Source organism: Nelusetta ayraudi, unplaced genomic scaffold (assembly GCF_046127955.1).
Source record: "Nelusetta ayraudi isolate G7.1 ecotype Tasmania unplaced genomic scaffold, CSIRO-AGI_Nayr_v1 ptg000018l, whole genome shotgun sequence".
Taxonomy (NCBI): domain Eukaryota; kingdom Metazoa; phylum Chordata; class Actinopteri; order Tetraodontiformes; family Monacanthidae; genus Nelusetta; species Nelusetta ayraudi.
Window position 1 is genome coordinate 866,846 of NW_027466068.1, and position 20,863 is coordinate 887,708.

Consider the following 20,863-nt stretch of genomic DNA (forward strand, 5'->3'; position numbering starts at 1 on the left):
TCAGGACTGTGATGGGATTATCCCCACTGTGTCACGTAAAGCAATAAATATTTACAGTATAAACTAAATAAACCGGAAGTTTCGATGGTCAGGCTTCAAAACAAAATAATCACGGACGTGCCATTTTTGCATATTTATATTTCTTTCTCCTTACATATTGTTTCCAATACCTGTTGTGAGTTGTGTTTGGTTTTTATTGTCAACCTTTGAGACTAAACAACAATGGAGTCCACATCCTTTTCTGACATGCCTAAAGGTCGACATGCTTGACTTCACGGCATGTTTGTTCCTTCCAGTTTCCTCCTTTTACTCTGAAAAGTACAAACCGGAAACGTGGCGTTGTGCCACCCAGCTTGACTCCGCCCTCGGAGACTAAGCAGCGAGGCGGCTCGTTGAGCTGCTGTCTAGTCCAGCCTGTCAACAACAGTGCAACCTGAGACGGGATATCCAGCCAGCCAGCCAGCCAGCCAGCGGAACCAGCTAGTTAGCCTGTCGGCTAGCCGCCACCGCAGCAGCCGCAGCAGCGCTGAACACCAAGTGTCACCACCCGCAAATATCCCGTCAAGTTACCTTGACGATTTATTTTTCTTGCTCTGTATTCGTGTGCGTGTAGTTTGAAGTACTTTCGACGACAGCAGAGGAGGAGCAGCAGCAGCAGACTTCCCTCGCTCGGTGAGTTGTCTCCAGTCGGGATCAAACAGGAAGAAGAACAACTCACACTCACACTCGAGGGAGGGAAAAACAGGTTCGGCCACTGTTTCCATTTTGCCACTTGTTGAGTTGTTAGCTCGCCGCCACTCGCCGTCGAGCTGGCGGTCGGTAAGCTCCTCTGCCAACCGCCAGCTTTTGGCTCCATGTGTTCCCTGAAGGCATCACCACCTTCGCCGCCGCCGCCGCGGTTCAATTTGTGCGTTTAATTTCACGCCTTGAGTGTCTCTCTAAAACTCCACCTGGTTCCGTTTGGGTCCGCCTCGGTCCAGTGGGAGGAGTAAGTCCGAACTGGGAGAAGAAGTCTGTTTTTAAAACTGCTTGTTTCAATTTGGTTCTGTTTGTTTTGTTTTTAATTGTGGCATAGCTGAATTTAAGGTGCGTGTTGGCTGGTGTGCGCATGTCAAGTGTGAGGATACCTGACTGACGGGTGAATGTTTCTTCCCACCGGCAGTACAGTCAGGTTTTAAGGTGCCCATCCCTTCCAAAAGTCTTTGATTACCCTCGATAAATGCATCTTAAAGCAACAGTTCAGTTCTGTAATGATGAGTATAATCCTCCACTCCTTCCAACTTTTTTAGGACGTGTGTGTGTGTGTGTGTGTGTGTGTGTGTGTGTGTGTGTGTGTGTGTGTGTGTGTGTGTGTGTGTGTTCGCTCGCGCGCGCGCGCGCGCGCGTGTGCGCTCTCTCTCCAGTCTCATGGAACCAGGTGCAAACTTCTGTCACTGCTGGACCTCGAAAAGCCCCCCCACCCCCGAAAAAAACCCAACCCTTTGAGACATTTTAGAAAACAACCTCGACAGCAACGAATCACGACCTGTCGACTCGACACCACACACAGGTGGAACTGCGTTCTTTGTGTCGTCGTCCCCCGTGCCTGTCACGTTATATAACCTCCACCTTTGGACGAGAGGCCGGGCCGGCGTCGCACCTGTGCTCAGGCTGTGCGACATCCTGTTCCGCCAACACCAGCGGGAGGCTGTGCTGCGTCACAAAGTAGTTCCCCCAATGTCGAGTTGCCTGCTGGGTAAATTTCCCTTTGTGTAACCTGAGGAAGCAGGTCACCGACCCGGTATCTTCTTCTTCTTCTTCTTCTTCTTCTTCTGCCCCTGAGGATGATGATGATGATGATGATGATGAGGTCACACCGCTTCTTCTCACGCTCCAGATGTTGTGTAGCCCAACCCAGTCCAACCCCCTCTTGTGGCTCCTGGTGTCGAAGTAGACTCGCTGCAACACAACACCGGCGTTGTGGCTCCAGTTTGGCATTCCAGCAGAGTGGAGGCCTTTCCTGTTTTTCTCTTCCTGTTGTTACTGTTGTGTTTTTACACTTTGGACAAACGTCCGTCCGCCTCTCATCTGACGACACAAACACCAGACAGTGACGTGTCACTCAGATGGGGCCGTGTGTAGGCGCTGCTGACAGACAAGAGGTGTGTGTGTGTGTGTGTGTGTGTGTGTGTGTGTGTGTGTGTGTGTGTGTGTGTGTGTGTGTGTGTGTGTGTGTGTGTGTGTGCTCAGGTAATGACTTTCTGCTGCGTTCTTTCAGTGCGTGTGTGTGTGGGTGTGTCTGTGTTTGCAGGGTAACCACATCATGCCAGCCACATTCTCTTTGTGTGTGTGTGTGTGTGTGTGTGACGACAGTGTGTTGACGCAGACTTGTGCGTTGTGCTGTGATTTCCCTCCAGCACAGACAGTGATCCCCTGCGTCCTGACTGGTCCTTTAGCCCCTCCCACCTGCATGGCATGACGTCTCAGCTCCGTTGCGACACCAGTCAGCGCCCCGCAGCCCACGGTTGACACCTGCTCAGGTGAGTCCCGCAACTTTCATTTTTTTGTCTGCGTGCATCGGCTGGGAAACCACTGATGGATGTGATCAATGTTATCAGATCAGATTGTGTGGAATCATATTTGACATAAAGGTGATCGCCTCCCAGTGGGTGGAGCTGTGACTTTCCACCCGCTGCTGCTGCTGCTGCTGCTGCTGCTGCCGCTGCTGCTGCGGCTGCTGCTTCATTTGCCTGTGTTGCAACATGGCACTGTGGCAGCGTACAGGTTCCTATTTCCAGGCCCCCAACCCCACCCCTATCCACCCACAGGCTGTGCACATGTCAGTAATAACCTGCAACAGGCCATAATATTACTTCATAAAAAATGCCCTGTGAACTCGGGTGCAGCTCCGCGGCTGTCGGGTCGGTCGGAGGTGACGGAGGGTTTGGTTTGACTGTCTGTGTTTTTTCCTCAGATTTCTTCTTAATATTGGTGGAAGACGGTGATTATTTTCCCACACAATCCACAGAATTTTCTGTGTAAAGTCCTCTCCAAATACTATCGGCAAGATAATAACACGCTGGGTTGCCGTGATGGCTCCACAGTTTGTTCTGTATTACATTTCTCCCGCCGTCCTCCACGCTGCTCCTCTCTGCTCCTCATCTGAGGAGTCAGCTGCTCCACATTTCAATCACAGTTTTCAGCCAGACAGAATTCTGACAGTCGTTCTGTGAATGTTTTCCCCAAAGGTTGTGATTTGTGAACAATGGCAAAAACATGGCACTGATCTCCATTTCCATCTCCACATTTTCTCCATCATGGCTGTGGTTCCTGCTGAAGGTGCCGCCGGACTGATGGCCGCCCAGGTGGAGGTCCAGACGGGGGAGGTGGGCAGGCCGGTGGTGGGGGGCCGCCTGCGCCTGAGCCCCCTGGTGGACTCCAGCAGCAGCAGTAGCGGCAGCCTGGTGGAGCTGCCCTCCATCAGCAAACCGGTCCCCGGTCCCAGACCTCGGCTCAGCCCCAAGCCCTTCGCCATGGACCGGAACCCCACCATCAAGCCCATCGTGGCCCCCAAGCCCCTGGCCAGACCTCGGCCCGAGTCCACCCGCCTGGCCAGACCCAGGCTGGAGCTGCCCCACAGCCCCAACACGCAGCCCGACGCAGCCCCCAAGTCCGGCCTCGCCGCCCGACCCGCCTCCAGCAGGTTCTCGGCGGGTCAGACCAGCAAACCGGTGGCCCAGCCCTTCAAACCGGCCCCGCCCTTCCTCCCCCCGGAGCCCAGCAGCCCCCTGGAGAGACCCCGACCCGCCAGCCTCAAATACTCACACAGCCTGAAGAAGCTCCCGGGGGCCGAGTGGTCCGGGACCGCCGCTGCCAGCGCCGCCCAGCCGGAGGAGCGGGCCACGCCCAGCAGGGGTGGAGCCTCCATCACCAGAGCCAAGTCCATGGGCTTCCTGGTGGAGGCGGGCCGGGAGGAGGAGGAGCGGGAGCGAGCCAAGCAGGAGGTGGTGGCGGTGCTGCGACCGCGGCCCGCCCGGACCAGACCCGTCTCCGCCCTCTTCCTGGACAGCACCGCCACCGCCACAGACGAGACTCCGCCCCCCCGCTGGGGCAGGAGGCGCCCGCTGTCAGCTGACCTCACGTCCCGCTTCGAGTCCATCGGTCTGTCCCTGCACCGCAGCGCCCCCCACAGCGCCACCGAGGAGGCGGAGGACGCCACTCACACCGCCACCGTCGCCATCGTCACGCCGCAGAGCCCCGACCCCGCGACCCCCGTCGTCCCGGAGCAGAACGCCAAGAAGACGGAGGAGGCGACGGCGAGGCGGCGAGACGAAAGACGAGCCACCATCAAGTCCAGGATCAGCCTCCTCCTGGACTCCTCCTCCCCCGGTGGAGCCCCGCCCCCTGCTCCTGCTCAGGACCTCCCCTCCCCCCAGCCTGAAGGAGAAGCCGTCGTGTGCGTCAAGCAGCTCATCAAGCAGCTGACGGAGGAAACCCCGCCCACCCACAGCCCCGCCCTCAAGCCCGCCCTGAAGTCCCGCCACCTGCACCTGGACCGGAGCAAAAGGTGAACGCCGCCGCCGATTTTTCTGAAACTTCAACACGGCATAGTTGCGATTTGCAGGTGTTAATTCTGGTAGAATCTCATCCCGACAGATTCGACCAGAATCACGTTTTGCTTTTGTTTGTTTGTGTTTGTTTGCTGTCCAGAATGCTTGTTCTATTTTTCTCTTTGATGACTTGTGAAAGTTATTCCGTCTCCTCCTCCGTCCAATCATAACACGCCATTTTCACTGGTCAGTCAACTGGTCACATGACCCCGTACGTCCCGTCTGCTGACGTGTCAATGCCAAAAAAGTGTTTCCATGATACTTTTTTGGCGATGTTCCTCTGTATGGATACATCATGGAAACACAGCTGGTGTGTCCCACAGTGCCGTCCTCATGCATGGCTCCTGGTGTGTGTGTGTGTGTGTGTGTGTGTGTGTGTGTGTGTGTGTGTGTGTGTGTGTGTGTGTGTGTGTGTGTGTGTGTGTGTGTGTGTGTGTGTGTGTGTGTCCATCAGGTTCTCCACTGGCTGGTCTCCAGACCTCGGCGGCGAGGCAGCAGAGCGCCATGACATCATCAGCAAAGATCCTCAGTGGAGGGTAAGAGAGAGGCACTTCTGTGGAGGAACTAGTCTGATCACACACACACACACTGGCCTTTGTATAATAAAGGGAGTTGATGAGTTTTTGCTCTGTGTTGCTTGATAATCATCGCAGTCAGTCTGATGACAGCTCAGTTTGACGGACAGGTGGGCTGACCTATCAGATAACTCGCCTGCAAACACACCAGGAAACGTTTACGTTACAACAGCGTGCAGATTCCTCCTTTCCCTACCAGTGAAACCAGTTGGACTGCCCACTGCTGCACACAACTAAAAAAAAACACTCCAACTTTTATGCTTGTGCGCATTTGTTTCGTACGTATTTGAAATTGGCGGCGACGTTGCAGTTGCTCCTCCGTCCCTGCCTGTGGCGTTGGGATGTTCCTCTGGGAAGTGTTTGGTTCTGAAAGAGCAGAGAGGAGATCAGTGGGAAAAGGTCACTGCTGATTACAGCTGTGGGCCACACCCACACAACAAGAGGATCGGGTTTCCCCTCACTGCTGCACCTGCTGCTCCTGCTGCACCTCCACCTAGTGCCACCTGCAGCACCTCCTCCTGCCTACCCTCTGCTGCTGCACCTTCTCCTCCTCCTTCTGGCTGCACATCCTCCTGACCTACTCCTTCTCTCCTCCTGTTGCTGTACCTCCTTCTCTTCTACCTTCTCCTCCTCCTGCTGCTGCACCTCCTGCCCTCTTCCTCCCCCTCCTCCTCCTTGTACTCCCCCTCCTCCTCCTTGTTCTCCACCTCCCCTTCCTTCTTCTTCTCCTCCTCTTCTACCTTCTCCTGCTGTTGCAGCTCCTCCTGGTCCTTCTCTGCCTGCTGTCCTCCTGCTCTCCCTGTTGACCTTCAGCTTCTGCTCCTCCTACTGTTGCACCACCTGTTGCTGCACCTCCTACTCCTGCTGCACCTCCTTCTCTTTTTCCTCTTCTACCTTCTCCTCCTCTTTTCCACCCTGTGCTCCTCTACCTTCTCCTCCTCCTCCTCTTCCTTCTCCTTCACCTCCACGCCTCCTGCCGCTGCACCTCCTTCTCCTTCTCCTCTTCTATCCCCCCCTCCTCCTCCTGCTGCTGTTCCCCTTTATGTCTTTATTGCAGTGAGATTGCGGCCGCTGAGACTTTGCTCCCTGATAACTGCTCGCTGTCGTGTCTCCTCCTCAGGTTGAAGAGTCCGTTTACAACCGCGGCGAGCAGCCCACGTCGCCGACGACCTGGGACTCCCAGGAGAAGCCGGCGAGGGCGTGGCACGGCGGCCCGGAGGCGGGGCAGCCGCTCAGCCCTCTGGCCCCCCCTGCAGGTGGCGCCCAGATGGTGCGGGCGTCTCTGTTTGAGAACGTGGTGGAGCGGTGCAGCGTGCAGGTGCTGGACGACGGCGTACAGCCAGCCAGTGACCGGCTCGGCAGCGCTCCCTTCGGCAGGGGAGGGGGAGTGGAGAAGGAGGAGGAGGGAATGCTGGTCACCGCCACCTACAAAGAGCCGTCGCCGCCGTCCAGCCCCCTGCGGGCGGCGCACGCCTTCGACCGGGTGCCGGCGGTGGAGGAGAGCAGGGCGGTCAGCCAGAACGTGGCGGTGCAGGCGCAGCGGGAGGACAAGGCCGCCACCCTGCGCTCCTCCAGGCGCTCCCAGGTGGGTGGGGCCTCCGCTGGGGGGACCCCCGAGGCTCAGCCGAGGTACCTGAGGGTCGGAGCCCTGCAGAAGTGGAAGAACACGGGCCAGGATCAGGAGGACGGCGCCATGGAGGCGGAGCAGCAGCAGCAGGAGGTGGCTGACGCTCCCAAACGGCTGAAGACGCTCCAGGCAGAAGAAGCGGCCAAACCCAGAGCCACCATCTTCGCTCTGACCGGACAGATCCAGGAGAGGTCTCCCTCCGTCAGGAGGAACACCACGCTGGGAGACGCCCTCCTCAACATCTCCAGGGGAGCGGAGGAGCCGCTGGGGAGGAGGTCAGACTCGTCCGAGGCGGAGGTGACGGAAGGAGAAAAGAAATGGGAGGCGCAGAAGGCAAAGATGAAGGAGCTTGAGAGGGAGAGGCAGAGGCAGCTGGAGGCGGAGAAGGAGGCGCTGCAGGAGTTTGAGCGCAAGAAGGAGCAGGAGGCGCAGCGGCAGAGAGCCCTGCAGGAGAGGCAGGAGCAGGAGGAGAGGCAACGAGCGCTGGCGAGGCAGAGGCAGGCGGAGCTGGAGAGGCAGCAGGAGTTGGAGAAGCAGCGCCAGCTAGAGAGACGAAGAGCGATGGAGAAACTTCGGGAGCAGGAGATGGAAAAACAAAGACAGAAGGAGGAGAAGGAGAGACAGCAGCTGGAGATCCAGAAGGAGAAGCAGAGGATGGAGGAGCTGGAGAGGATGAGGGAGCTGGAGAAGAAGAAGGAGCAGCAGAGAAAGGAGGAGAAGGAGAGGCAGCAGCTGATGGAACTGGAGAAACAGAGACTGAGGCAGAAGAAGGAAGCCGAGAAAATCAAACAAATGGCCTTGGAGCAGGAGATGCTGAGGATGAGGGAGATCGAGAGGGAGAGGGAGCATCAGAGGGAGCTGGAGATGGAGAGGCAGAGGCAGCTGGACATGGAGAGACAGGAGCTGGAGAAGCAGAAGCTGAGACACCGAGAGCTGGAGAAGGAGAAGCAACAGAAGGAGGAGATGGAGAGGATAGAGAGGCAGAGGAATGAGTTTGAGAGGATGAGGGAGCTGGAGAGGATGAGGGAGAAGCAGAGGCAGCTGGACATGGAGCGGCAGAGGCTGCTGGACATGGAGAGACAGGAGCTGGAGAAGCAGAAGCTGAGACAGCGAGAGCTGGAGAAGCAGAGGCAGCTGGAGATGGAGAAGCAGCTGGAGATGGAGAAGCAGCTGGAGATGGAGAAGCAGCTGGAGATGGAGAAGCAGAGGCTGAAGGAGATGGAGAAGCAGAGGCTGAAGGAGATGGAGAAGCAGAGGCTGAAGGAGATGGAGAAGCAGAGGCTGAAGGAGATGGAGAAGCAGAGGCAGCAGGAGATGGAGCAGCTGAGGCTGCAGGAGATTGAGCAGCTGAGGCTGCAGGAGATTGAGCGGCTGAGGCTGCAGGAGATGGAGAAGCAGAGGCAGAGGGAGATGGAGAAGCAGAGGCAGAGGGAGATGGAGAAGCAGAGGCAGATGGAGATGCAGATGGAGTTGGAGAAGCAGAGGCAGATGGAGAAGCAGAGGCAGATGGAGATGGAGAAGCAGAGGCAGACGGAGATGGAGAAGCAGAGGCTGCAGGAGATGGAGAGACAGAAACTGATACAACGGGAGCTGGAGAAGGAGAGGCAGCGGAAGGAGGAGATGGAGAGGATGATGGAGAAGCTAAGACAGCAGGAGATGGAGAAGCAGATGAAGGAGTTGGAGAGAGCGAGGGAACAGGAGAGGATGAAGGAGAAGCAGAGGCTGGAGGAGCTGGAGTGGGCCAAGGAGCTGGAGAGGCGGCGGCTGGAGGAGTTTGAGAAGCGGCCTCAGGAGGAGGAGGTGGAGAGGATGAGGCAGGCGGCCAGGCGTCAGGAGTCGGAGCGGCGGCGGCTGAAGGAGCTGGAGAAGACCCGGCTGGACTCCTCGGCTCTCCGGCCCTCCGTGGTGGTCCTGGACTCTGTGCTCCGCCCGGAGCCTGTCCACCACAAGGTGGCACCGCAGCCAAGCGACCCTGCCACCAGGTGGCGGGAGCCCAGCGAGCCCCACAGACCCTCCTTCCTGGACGTGGACATGTTCGCCGCCCAGACCCAGAACTTTGCCAGCAAAGACCCCGGTGGTCCGGTCCCGGTCTGGGCCCCGACCCTCCAGGACCCCTGGGAGCTGCAGCCTATGGAGATGAGTGTGGACCAGCCCGGCCCGGACCAGCTGCTGGCACCTCAGTGCTCCTGGACCAGTGTGCTGCCTGAGCAGCCCCTTGCAGGCCCCCTGCTGGCCGGAGGCAGGAACTTCAGCGGTGCTGCTGAACCAGCATGGCTTCAGGACATGCAGCCGCAGCAGCAGCAGCAGCAGCAGCCGCAGCAGCAGCAGAGACGCTCCCACGGATCAGCAGTGAGTCAACACAAAAACACGACTAACTAGATCAGGGCTGGGCAAACTATTGGACCCATGGGCCGCAATGGGTTCTAACATTTGACAGAGGGGGGTAGTGGAGCAGCAGCAGCAGACGGATGGAGTGTTTTGGTGAGCCACCTCACCAAAATTGTACAAGACATTTAGCTCTTCATTGAAACAACTCTTAAAACACTGAAAAAATGAAGAAATACAGCTATTTTATGAATTGCTTACTGTTAATGTAATTTCTTCAAGTTCGGCAGGCCAGATTAAGAAGCATAATAGGCCGCATATGGCCCCCGGGCCGGAGTTTGCCCACCCCTGAACTAGATTGTGAGAACAGTGCAAAGACACTCAGCCTCTGTTTGGCTGTTTGCGTTTCCTCTTGCGGCCAACAGGAGCTGAACAGGTTGCGATCGCGCAGCGTGTCCCGGCGATCGGCTCCGCTAGGTGGCGCCGAGGAGAAGTCGCTGTCCAGGATGAGGAGCCGCAGCGCCCACCGGGAGCACGAGCGCCACCACTGGGTGAGTGTAGAGCGTCCGAGGGTCCATTCATTTCAGGGTAGTTGCTCACCCAGCACGCACTGACACGGCTTCTGGCTTCTGCGTCCCATGGAGCACACACGCTTCCCATGCATCTGCAACTCCCACAATGCATCAGGACATGGTCAGCCAATCAGAATCAGTCGAGATGCAGCAGCATGTAGGACGCCGTGATGTCACGCTGGGAGTATAAAACTCTCTTCTGGTGATTTTCTGGCCTTTATGGATTATTGTGAAAGACTATAATTCTAGCATTTTAAATGTAAAATAGAAAGAAATTATAACCTGCATTTCGGGTTTGTATTGCCTTTAGGAATGTCTATTGGAAAAATGCTTTTTTTGCCGTGTGGGTTTTTTAGCTGCAGTACCCCGAGTGGCCACTAGAAAAAAACCCATTGCGGCCCGCCGTATTACCAGTCTGGTATCGTGTGTGTGTGTGTGTGTGTGTGTGTGTGTGTGTGTGTGTGTGTGTGTGTGTGTGTGTGTGTGTGTGTGTGTGTGTGTGTGGGAGGAGGAGGAAAGGAATGCGGTTGATTGGCAGCAGGTGAGTCACACTGGAGGAACCTCCACCTGCTTCCTCCTCCACCTGTCTGAAGGACAGGGAGTGAGCGAGGTTAGCAGGTGAGAGAGGGAGGAGTGGAGTGTTGAGATTTTGGGAGGCTGGATGGTCGAGGTCACTCGTGGATGTCAGAGAAAGTTCACCGAAATCATCCTGTTTGCAGCTTTGCACGTTTCATCATCAAACTTTTCTTGTTCTTCTTCAGTCCTGTTTGGCAGCTGGATGCTCTCTCTCTCTCACACTGCCCTAGCAGCCCAACTCCCGCTCTCTGCCGCCATCTAGCGGCCAGACTCCATCACTGCCCCTGCAGTTGCTCCGTGTGTGTGATTTGTTGCAATGGATGATTGGGATTGTGATGTTGCTGCCTCACGGGGGCGCTGTGAGATAAATAGTATCGTGCGTGTCAGGAGGGGGCGGGGCTGATGTCACCTGAACCTGTTGGTGTGCTTGTTGGAGGATTTCCCATGAAAACATCTGACTCATCGGCCAGTCAGAGTTGTTGGAGGGAGGGGGTCCTATTCGATGACGTCATCGCTTTGTGATGACATCACCAGCTGATGATGTCTCTGGTCTGCGGTTGCCCTGAAGAAGAAGAAGAAGAAGAAGAAGAAGAAGAAGAAGAAGAAATTAGCATAATTACAGCGACAATACAGTGGATAGAATGGAGATTATATTGATGAAGAAGAAATAAAGAAATAAAATATCTATCGACTAAGAAGGAACAGACAAGATATTGAGTAACACTCCAGTATTGTTGTGTTGCTGTTTCTTGTCATGTTGTGTCAGTCAGTGCTGTGTGTGTCTGTGCTCTGCTGCTGTTGTCTGTAATGTGGCCAGATGCCCTGCGGGGGGCGCAGTGGCACCAGGAGCCAGCCTGGCTGCTGCTCTGAGGTCAGCACGCTAACACTTCCTGGACCTTGCACGGACCTCATTTCAGGAGTGTGTGTGTGTGTGTGTGTGTGTGTGTGTGTGTGTGTGTGTGTGTGTGTGTGTGTGTGTGTGTGTGTGTGTTTTTTCATTCCGGCTGCAGTGATTGGTTGAAACATTGACTTCCTGCTCAGTGCCGCTCTCTCTCTCTCTCTCTTTCTCTCTCTCTCTCTCTCTCTCTCCCTCTCCCTCTCTCTCTCTCTCTCTCTCTCGCTGTGTCTCTCGCCCGCAGTGGCAGTGAGGATGCTGCTGTCAGTTCTGCTTCTTCTTCTGTGGTCCTGCGACTGAACTGGCACCGCCTCTCTCCTCCCCTTCAGGGACCTCCTCTCTCTCTCTCTCTCTCTCTCTTGCTCGCTCACCCTCTCGCCCTCTCTCTCTCTCCTTGACGGAGAGTGCTGGAGCTGTGAGTGCAGGGAGCAGCTCCGCCGCTGCTGCTGCTGCTGCTGCTGCTGCTGCTGCTGCTGCTGACGCATTCTCTGCGACCTGCCCGTACCTGCAGGACGACGGGCCGTGCTCCCTCCTTCCCTCCCTCACTCCCTCACTCCCTCCATCTCTCGGCCTCCCTCCTGCTCCTCCTCATGGACGTCTCCTCTGCAGCATGAGCTGCTCGGACCTCCGGGAAGCTCCCACAAGGTCTGTGAAGGACTCTTTAAACTCCAGCACCTGGACCTGCTGGCGTGGGACACAGGGACCCGTCTGAGGACGTTGACGCAGCCAGACCCCTCCCCTTTCCCCCCCTCCCCCCGGTGGTTTGTCTGGAGGATGTGATCGCCCTCTTGTGTCCGGAACACGCAGACCTCGTCGTCAGGTACTTTTCCAGCCCCGGAGGGTCACACACTGTCAGAGATGCCGCCGCTGCCGCTGAGTGGATCCAGAGCCCCGACGGCTCCGCTGGGACGCCAAACTGGAGCGGAGCAGCGCCGCTGAGACCACCTCAGCGCCTCACACACCCCCCACCGGGCCCACCGGTACCGCCGCCTCCCCACCGCTGCAGTCTCCACCTGTGTCAGCCGCCAGCGGCGCTGCCGCCACGCCGTCCGTCCCACTGATGGAGTCCTGGGGCGACAAGCTGACGGTGGCCCAGTCGCAGGTGTCGGGCTGGGTGGGCAACCTGCGGCGCTCCCTCCACGGGGCCTTGGGCCTCCTGTCCGGCTCGGCCGAGGGCCGAGGGGGCGGAGACTTCAGGAGGAGCGGTTCCCTGCGCTCGCTGGCGTCCCGCAGCCGCGAGTCCTTCCGCAGGTTCTCGCTGCGTAGCCAACAGCGGCTGTCGCTGCGCAGACGCCCCGCAGCTGTAAGACACACACACACACACACACACGCAGACGTGGCCGAGCTCTTCGGGACATCATGGGCAGCGGGGAGCTCTCCTCCTCGTCCTCCCACTGCCGTTGTGGTCGGGTTCTGGTTCTACTGGTTCTGCTGGCTGACTGCAGTGGTCCTACTGGTTCTTCTGGTTGGCCGCTGGTGCCTCCACCCTGCCGCCAGCGGTCCAGGGCTCCAGAGGACACACGCAGAGAGGGCGACCTGCTGCCCTGAAGTTGCTCCAGGCTTCAGGTGTCTTCAGAGTCCTCGGTTCTGCTGAGCTGCTGCTCAATGAGTCACTGAGTCACTGACTCACTGAGCTCGATTCCTGTCAATCAGTTATAACTTTTCTGTGTCTGGTGACCACAGGTGAAAAGTGAAGGTGTGTGTGTGTGTGTGTGTGTGTGTGTGTGTGTGTGTGTGTGTGTGTGTGTGTGTGTGTGTGTGTGTGTGTGTGTGTGTGTGTGTGTGTGTGTGTGTGTGTTGCAGCTGGTTGTTGAAGGTTAACTTTGTGAACTTTCCTCAGTGAAGACCTGAGCTCTCAGCCGCAGCCATGGTGACTCTATGATGTTGTTGTTGTTGTTGAACCGTGTGCAGCCTGGCAGAGGGTTTTTTTCTCTCTTTTCCCATCATTGTGATGACATCACTGCATGACGAGCTTCTAGTGACAGCCGTTCACGAGCTGCGTCAGCCAGCCTGTGGTTAACTGGCTGTGAAAGATGCCTGAGCCGCTCCTCACCTGCTGCACATGAGCTCACTTAGCACTGACTGACTGATAAACTGGGGGTCAGGTGAGCTCAGTGAGGCAGGTGCAACGTCGCCCCTCAGATACAATCAGTCACTCACAGTCAGCCGCTGCTCCCCTGTTCTTCTGTTTTTCATGGAAGCTCTTTGTAATCACATTTGGTTAAAAGAAAAAAATGACTCAATAGACGCTTAGATAGCTGCGGAAATTAGAAGAGTTTTTTTTTTTCTAACAGTGTTTAGATGAAACTCTGAGCCGTCAGTGTGGTGAAGCTGATCTGAAAATCTGAACCTGAACCTGGCAGCAGCTGATCTGCAGCACCCGACTGCATGTAGAGACCGGTTGGTTTTACAGGTGTGTGTGTGTGTGTGTGTGTGTGTGTGTGTGTGTGTGTGTGTGTGTGTGTGTGTGTGTGTGTGTGTGTGTGTGTGTGTGTGTGCACTGCACTCCACTCCTGTTTAACCAGGAGGCGGTGAAGGAAACGGTCGTCGTGGCGACCGGGAGCAGCCAAACAAACACGGCAGCGTAGAGAATAATCTGTAGCTTCTTAATCCCGCTCAGCTCTGACATTCTTTCTGTGCTCTCTCGCCCTCCGACCCCACTGCCTCAACACTTTTCTTACATAACCAAAGAACAACAAGCCCGGTGGCGCCGGCGCCGGTGCTGGCCTCCGGTCCGGAAACACAATCCGGCCGTTTCTGTCTCTCCCGCCTGCCATGCGTGTGCTAAAACATCCCTCTGTGATGTCACAAAGGGGCGCTGAATAGTACACGGTTGGCCCCGCCCTCTGAGGACCGGTGGGACGACGCAGGACTACGTGCAGCTGGAGGCTCCTCGGATGAGGCTCCTCCCCCTGCAGGCTGGCTTTCAAAACAGAGCAACAGGAAGTGACTCAAACTGGGAGACACGAGCCTGCTGGCTAATGTTAGCCTCCCAAGCTAGGAACTCATACACACACATATACATGAGCCACTAGTGCACTGGTGCAGGTGTGGGACAGTCATTGTGTGATGGATATTCGCTCTAAGTGATGTCAGAGAGTCTTGTGAACTGCTGCTGCTGCTGCTGCTGCTGCTGCAGTCTGTTTTCCAGCAGCAGTAAAATAAATCCTGTTCAAGCCGTGGCTGCATTATCCAGTCCTCCTCCTCCCCCTCGCCACCGCACCTTCTTCCACTTCCTCCTCCGATGGTCACTGAGCCATCAGCACTTTCTCTCCTTCGACCTTCCACTCATCCGCTCTTTGTGCGGCCGCTTCCTTCCTGTGTGTGGGGGGGTGGAAGCCGCTCAGCCTCCGGTGTTATTGAGGAGCCGGTCTGGTGCCTGCGGCCGCGGCCGTGCACGACTCTGCCCGCCACCAGCCAGGTGTGCGCGGCTGCACCGTGGAGGAGCCGCTCCGGACCCCGAGGCCTCCTCAGACATGTTGTGGCAGAGGGAATGCTGGGAGGAAGCCCGGGCTGTGATCCAGCTGGGCGTGTCGCTGGTTGGGCAACACACACGCACACAAGTCTGGAATTTTTACAGGCCGCCTTAAACACTGTGTTCAGGTGTGGTGACAGCAGGAAGAGGGAGAAGAGGAGGAGGAGGAGGAGGAGGAACGAGGATGAAGGATGAAGGAGGAGGAGGAGGAGGAGGAGGAGGAGGAGGAAGTGACTGCTGGTTCTTGGAGATGTTCTGGATACTGGTCAAATTGTAATATTAAACGCTTGAGTTCACTCACCTGCCAGCAGGGGGCAGACTTTGTTACTGAACTATTCAACATCTACTTCGATATTGTCTCAACTTGGTGTTCTTCTCTAAAGTTTTATGGAGCCGCTGGGGGGTTCAGTCGAGGTGGCTCCTCGTCCGGGTTGGTACCTCCAGGCGGGGAGACCCCCCCCACCACCCCCTCCCCAGCAGGGTTTTGTAGGCCTGCTGATGAGCTCGTGCATGGAGCTCCTAGACACAGCGTCCTCTGTGTCCCACTCATTAAAACAGACACGGTTCATTTGGCAGAAAAGACACACACACACACACACACACAGACACACACACAGTGTGTGTGTCTTTTCCATTCTCCATCCACAGGAAGCTGAGTTCATTCTGAAGACTTTGGTGTCACTTTATTGAAGATGTTTTTATCACGAGGCTGAGAAAAATAATACAAAACACGAAGCTGTTTCAGTTTCTTAGTTTTTTTTTTATTGTTTGTTTTTTCAGTGTCATTCCACTGATTCACCTCCAGGTGGCAGTGTTTGTATCACAGGTCGACGGCGGTGTCGCCTCCTGCTCGTCCGTCTCTCATCGCGCCTCTCCGCTGTGTCCGCAGGTGCACAAGAGTCCCGACGACGAAGACGATGTCGGGGGCGGAGCCGAGACGTCGCCGCCGCAGGAGACGGACAGCCAGTACGGAACCTGGGAGACGGGGCTTCGCACAGACGACAGGTAGGCTGAGGAGAGGGCAGCCGCCATGCTGCTGCCGCTGGGGGTGGAGCTACAGGTGGCAGCGGAGGGGGCGGTGACTACTGAAGGAGGTTAGGCTCTGGAGGAGGTGATGAGGTCAGCGGGAGAGAGAGAGGAGGAAGACCAGAACTGATGGCGAAATGGAGGCAGCTGATTGGTTGAGTGGCTGTTGGAGAAGAAGATGGTAGACCACAGACCACAATGGAGCTCAGTGCAGAACTTCAAGAACATTTTTCAGAAGACATTTATTGTTGTTGTTTATTCCTTGATTACCGGCCGAGAGCTGTGATTGGTTCCTGCACCTGACGTTGTTTGATTGAAACTCCTGCGTTACCCTCAACCGCCAACACATGGCAGCAGATACCCATCAGTCTGTGGCTGTGATTTCCACCCGGTCCTGTTGGAATCTATCAGACTGCCCCCTGCTGGCCCCGTCACAGAGAGGCGTCTGTTTGCATACTGGTCATCATCACATTGGAACTTCAGTAGGAGGAGGAAGATGAGGAAGAGGTGGAGCAGGAGTCTGTCTCTGTCAGTCATGTGGGAAATGTTGGTTTTAAGCCCCCTGGTGGTAGTGAGAGGAAAGACAGACTCCATATCGGCATTCAACCACCTAGAACCACCTAGAACCTCCTAGAACCACCAGGGTGTTTATCTCTTTATTGAAATGACTCTGACAACACTGCAACCCTCTCCCCCCACTCACCCTCCACCCTCCTCTGTCTCCCAGTCTCTCTCCACTCACTCCCAGTTCAGAGAGCAACCTGAGCCCCTCCCCCAAGAAAGCCACGCCCACTCACACGCTGACCGACGCCGTGGACGGCCCCCTGCTGCCGTCCTTCCCTGAGGTCAGTCTGCTGCCTCTGCACAGTCTGTTTTTTTGCACATCTGCTTTGGTGGTTGTACACAGATTGATTTGTTTGAACGACTATGTAGTTTATTATTTTGTACTTTGTTCTTGTCCTTTTAGTGTTGCAACAGTGTAGTTTTACCAATTTGTGATCAATAAAGTCCATCTATCTATCTATCTATCTATGTGCAGGCTCCGCCCACCCTGCTGGACAGCAGCGCTCTGCGCTCCAGAGTTCAGCTGGCCAAGAAACGAGCGCCGAGGGGCCGTCCGTCCAGAGCCACCCGCCAGACCAGCGCCCTGCCTGCGGGGGGCGCCGCTGAGGACTGGCTGTACCGTGACACCACAGGTGAGCAGCATCCTCTTCTTCAGCCTTCAGGAATTACACTGCCATGCATTGGAGGCATCGCCTACCATCAAATCTAGTCAAATAGTTTATTTGATTCTCATAGCTTCTAAAATTAAGATAAAAATGTTCATATTGTTAATATAATATTGTCAGTATTCTCTTCAGGTGAAGAAGAAACATAAGTAGTTTGCGGCGCCACCTCCTGTTTGATTGTAAACCTGCTGACCGTTTGCCTGCGTGTTTGTGTGTCTGTTTTGTTTGTGTGTCAGACTTGAAGGTCAAGCGGAAAGACTCGGACTCGGACTCCGCCGACAGCAGCCCGGCTCTGCCCTCTCAGGCCCAGAGGGTGGCGCTGTTCCCGGGAATGGACCCGTCAGCGCTGAAGGTGGGCGGAGTTTGTCCTCTCGCGCACTCCGATGGTGGCGGGCGTGGTTTTGAATTTTTATTTATTCACATAAGCCTCTGTTCCACTAAAATTAGCGGGATGACACCGTGTTTTTGGACGCGGGACGTCGCGGAAGCAATCGGCAATGAGTTCCGTGTCCACGCACCAAACCCAGCGGGGTGTCCCCCCCGCCGGCAAGCTGCACCCCCTCCGCTTTCACCGCTGCGTGTCTGCTGACGTCATCGCGCTGAGATCGCATGATGAAGTTCTACAGAATTCAAGGGTCCGGCGGTGGCCAGTGTTCTTAGTTGTTGGCTGTAGTGGAACGATGACGTCGTTGCTGCCAGACTTGAAGTGGCGCGCACCCCCGCGGCCGCTTCCCGCCGTGCAGCGATTGTTTCGGCGTCTGGTCCATTTTGTGCGCGAGCAGCGTGCGAAACAGCCAGAGGACAATGAATAATTATCCAGCGCTGATGGAACGTGATCGAACACTTTTGCATCAGTGCTTGATATACACGGCGACTGGCGCGATATTATGATTTAGCGCACGTTACGCTCACCGTCACCCCGTGCGGCAGGTAAAAAAGGTGGTGTTGTCCCGGGTTCACAGATTCCATCGCAAGCCGATTAGTGCAGAGCCGATCGGAGCCGATTTTGACCCGGGTCGATTGCCGGGTCGTTTGACCCGTTTTGTCGGTGAGCAGATTCCACCGCCACCAAATGCCGATTATTTTATTTTTTAAAACACGTTTTTTGGGCAGTGGAATTGTGGCTATACATATATTCTCTTTTACTAAAAGTAGCATCTGGTTTCAGGCGCAGCTGAAGAAGAGGAGCGACGCCGAAGGTCACGCCGACACTGTGGTTCCCTCGCAGCTCTCTCGCTCTCCCAAGTCACCGTTCCTCCCCAGGGCAGCGCGCGTGCTACCCCCTCCTGGTGGTGGCAAAGAGAGCAGGTGAGCTCGATGACGTCGCAAGAGGCTGTTTACACCAAAGGCTTTTATTTTTGTTTTGCGGTCTATGGGAAAAATGCTTTTTGGGCCCATGGGATTTGTTTGCTGCGGTACCTCAAGTGGCCACTGGGAGCAAATCGGCATGCCACCATGTTGCCAGTCCAGTATCCAGTTCAAGCCGTCAGTGGCGGTGTCTGGCTTTGAGTTTTGCGGCCCGTGGGTCGCTAACTGTTAGCCCCGATGCTAAAGACGCTAACGCTCTCTGTCCCTCTGTGCAGTGAGGAGTCACCTCAGTGGCTGAAAGAGCTCAAGTCCAAGAAGCGCCTGAGTCAGTACGACGGCGAGAGCTGAAGAAGACGGAGAAGCGAGGTGAGAAGTTCGCACATCAACATCAGCGGAGATAAAATCATCTTCAGGGTTTTCCAACCCCCAAACTGTCCCTTCGTCTCCTCCAGGTGGCCTTGACGGACGGAAACCGAAGCCTTAACGTTGGTTCCAGACGGGATTTGTACATTTTTCCTCCGGGCTGAAAAAAAAAAACAAAACAAAAACTCAAAACGCAACAAAAAAACAACAATGTGCATGGTGCCTTTTTCTTCTAAAGAGACGGTCTCTATCTTACTGACAGTACAAGCGACAAGGAGACGATAAAACATGGCTGCTTTACTCATTTCATGTTTGGCCTCCGGGGGGAGCTCTCAGTCAGTCAGGGGGGGTGAGGAGGCAGTGACTTCCTGTCACATTTCAGGAACCTGTGGGACCACAAAGCCCCCGTGTGGCAGCGTCGGGAAGCTGCTTCTGGTGTGTGTGTGTGTGTGTGTGTGTGTGTGTGTGTGTGTGTGTGTGTGTGTGTGTGTGTGTGTGTGTGTGTGTGTGTGTGTGAATCATGAACTGTCAGCACAAAAACACTCCTGGTTAAAAACACTAATCAGCTCGTCAGCAGCCTCTGCTGGATCGATTGTAGACGTCAAGTAGAAGCCATAACTCATCGAGTGTCTTTTCTTTTTCTTTTCTCTTTGTGTTGTCGTTTTCTGTCAACAGTTAAAACCCTCAAACCAAATGCTGGTTTCTGCTGCTCTGCTGCATTTTTTTTTCCAAGCTGTTATTATTTGGGAAGCTTGACGGCAGCAGTTTGCACCTGCTGTCTGTCGTCCTCCTGCAGCGCCCCCTTCAGTCTTCTCTAAAGCACTTTGTCACTGATGCACTGCAGCTCACACACACACACACACACACACACACACACACACACAAACACACACTCACACTTTAAAGAATGTAGGTGTTTTGTTTTTTTTTGTCTGTTGTGGTCTTTTTTTTTTTTTATTACCTGAACATAAAGATGTATATCACACTGTGTTGTCCTGGCCAGTGTCCTAAAGTGAAATAAATTCTTAATAAAAATTTACTTGAGCTACACGAGTCTGGTGTCTGGCTGCTGTTTTCTTTCTTTTTCAGAGCAGTTAGCCTCCGAGAGAGAACACAGAGATGCTGACTGATGTTTCATGGCTGGTCGTCTGTGAACTCGAGCAATAAAAACCCTCCCATCGCCTGGCTGAGTGACTTCCACTGTGCTGGGAAGAGATCTTTCCCAAGTGAAGCCAGAACATCGTAAACACAGTAATGGAGAGGGGTCAAATACGCAGGCTGAATTTCCCGCCCTTTCCATGCACCTTAAATAACTTATTAGAATTAATTATGAGTTTTTGGTTCGCCAGTGTGAAAGGGGAGGGGTTAATAAGTAATACTGCAGCCAGTCTGAAGGGGGCAGCAACATCTGTCTTGGCTTTAGGATGCTCTGTAGCCTCTGGAGAGACACATCCGTGATGAAAAAATACATAAGAATCTGCTTCCCCATGACAAGACGTTATTCCACAGGCACCATGGTGACTTTTTTTGCTCGTAAATTGTTATGATGTAATGATATACTTTCATACCTTATCAATTCAATTTGCTTAATTTATGACCACGTTCGACAAAAACTGACTGGTTCTGTGTAAAAACAGCCTTGTTGGGGCCGTCGCTCTCAAATCTTCACCTCTAGGTTGTGGTTGGAGGGCCCAGTGCAACTAACGACTAATTTAATTGTCAACTATCATAGAAACATGTCAACAAGGTGGCTAATGAGTCGAATGAATAAACCAGGTGTGCTTTACAAATATTGCTGCAAATCTTTTGTTGCACACGCGACCCTTGGCATAGCTGCAAGGAAGCCAGGCAACTCCCCCCTTCACTCCTAAGCTCAGGAAAAACAATCTTATTGGTCCTCCATGCCACAAAAAACACAAAGTGTGATGACGTAACCAACAAATAGTTGTCAATTAAATTCATCTCCGACAAATTTTTCTAGCTGATTTGTATCGTTGACTGTTCCTTGCACCCCTAGTGATCGGTGTTAAAGTTCAAGGTCAAGATTTGTGTGTGCTTGTACACACACGCATATAAAAAAATGTAAGTCGGTGCAAAGTGTACTGTGTGTGTGTGTGCGTGCGTGTGTTTGTGCTGAGCGGGGCTCTTTGCTGAATCCTCTTGGCTCGCGCTCACTGCGGCCCGCACACAGCGCTCGGCGGCTGCCAGGCGGACAGCCAGGGCAGCGTGTGCCAACACAGCTGCTGCCTTTTGAGAGGCAGCGTGACGGACACAATGTGAGCGACAGACTTGCTGCATCGACA

General features: G+C 54.9%; 1 protein-coding gene across 3 annotated transcripts; it reads left to right on the forward strand.

Annotated features, from left to right (window-relative positions):
• The first annotated feature begins 342 nt into the window (after window positions 1–342).
• LOC142887733 (uncharacterized) lies at window positions 343–19,610 on the forward strand. Of its 3 annotated transcripts, none has more exons than XM_076025572.1 (13): window positions 343–672; window positions 2,397–2,519; window positions 3,319–4,546; window positions 5,044–5,125; window positions 6,285–9,140; window positions 9,542–9,667; window positions 15,524–15,639; window positions 16,388–16,505; window positions 16,700–16,856; window positions 17,126–17,241; window positions 18,058–18,197; window positions 18,473–18,563; window positions 18,650–19,610. In XM_076025572.1, the coding sequence occupies exons 3-12, from the start codon at window positions 3,333–3,335 to the stop codon at window positions 18,543–18,545; spliced, it is 4,998 nt and encodes a 1,665-aa protein (XP_075881687.1). In that variant the 5' UTR covers window positions 343–672; window positions 2,397–2,519; window positions 3,319–3,332; the 3' UTR covers window positions 18,546–18,563; window positions 18,650–19,610. The 3 variants fall into 3 exon arrangements, with proteins under 3 accessions (XP_075881687.1, XP_075881690.1, XP_075881688.1); XM_076025575.1 differs by having other exon boundaries at window positions 2,402–2,519; XM_076025573.1 differs by lacking the exon at window positions 343–672 and adding an exon at window positions 1,877–2,141.
• The last annotated feature ends 1,253 nt before the right edge of the window (window positions 19,611–20,863 follow it).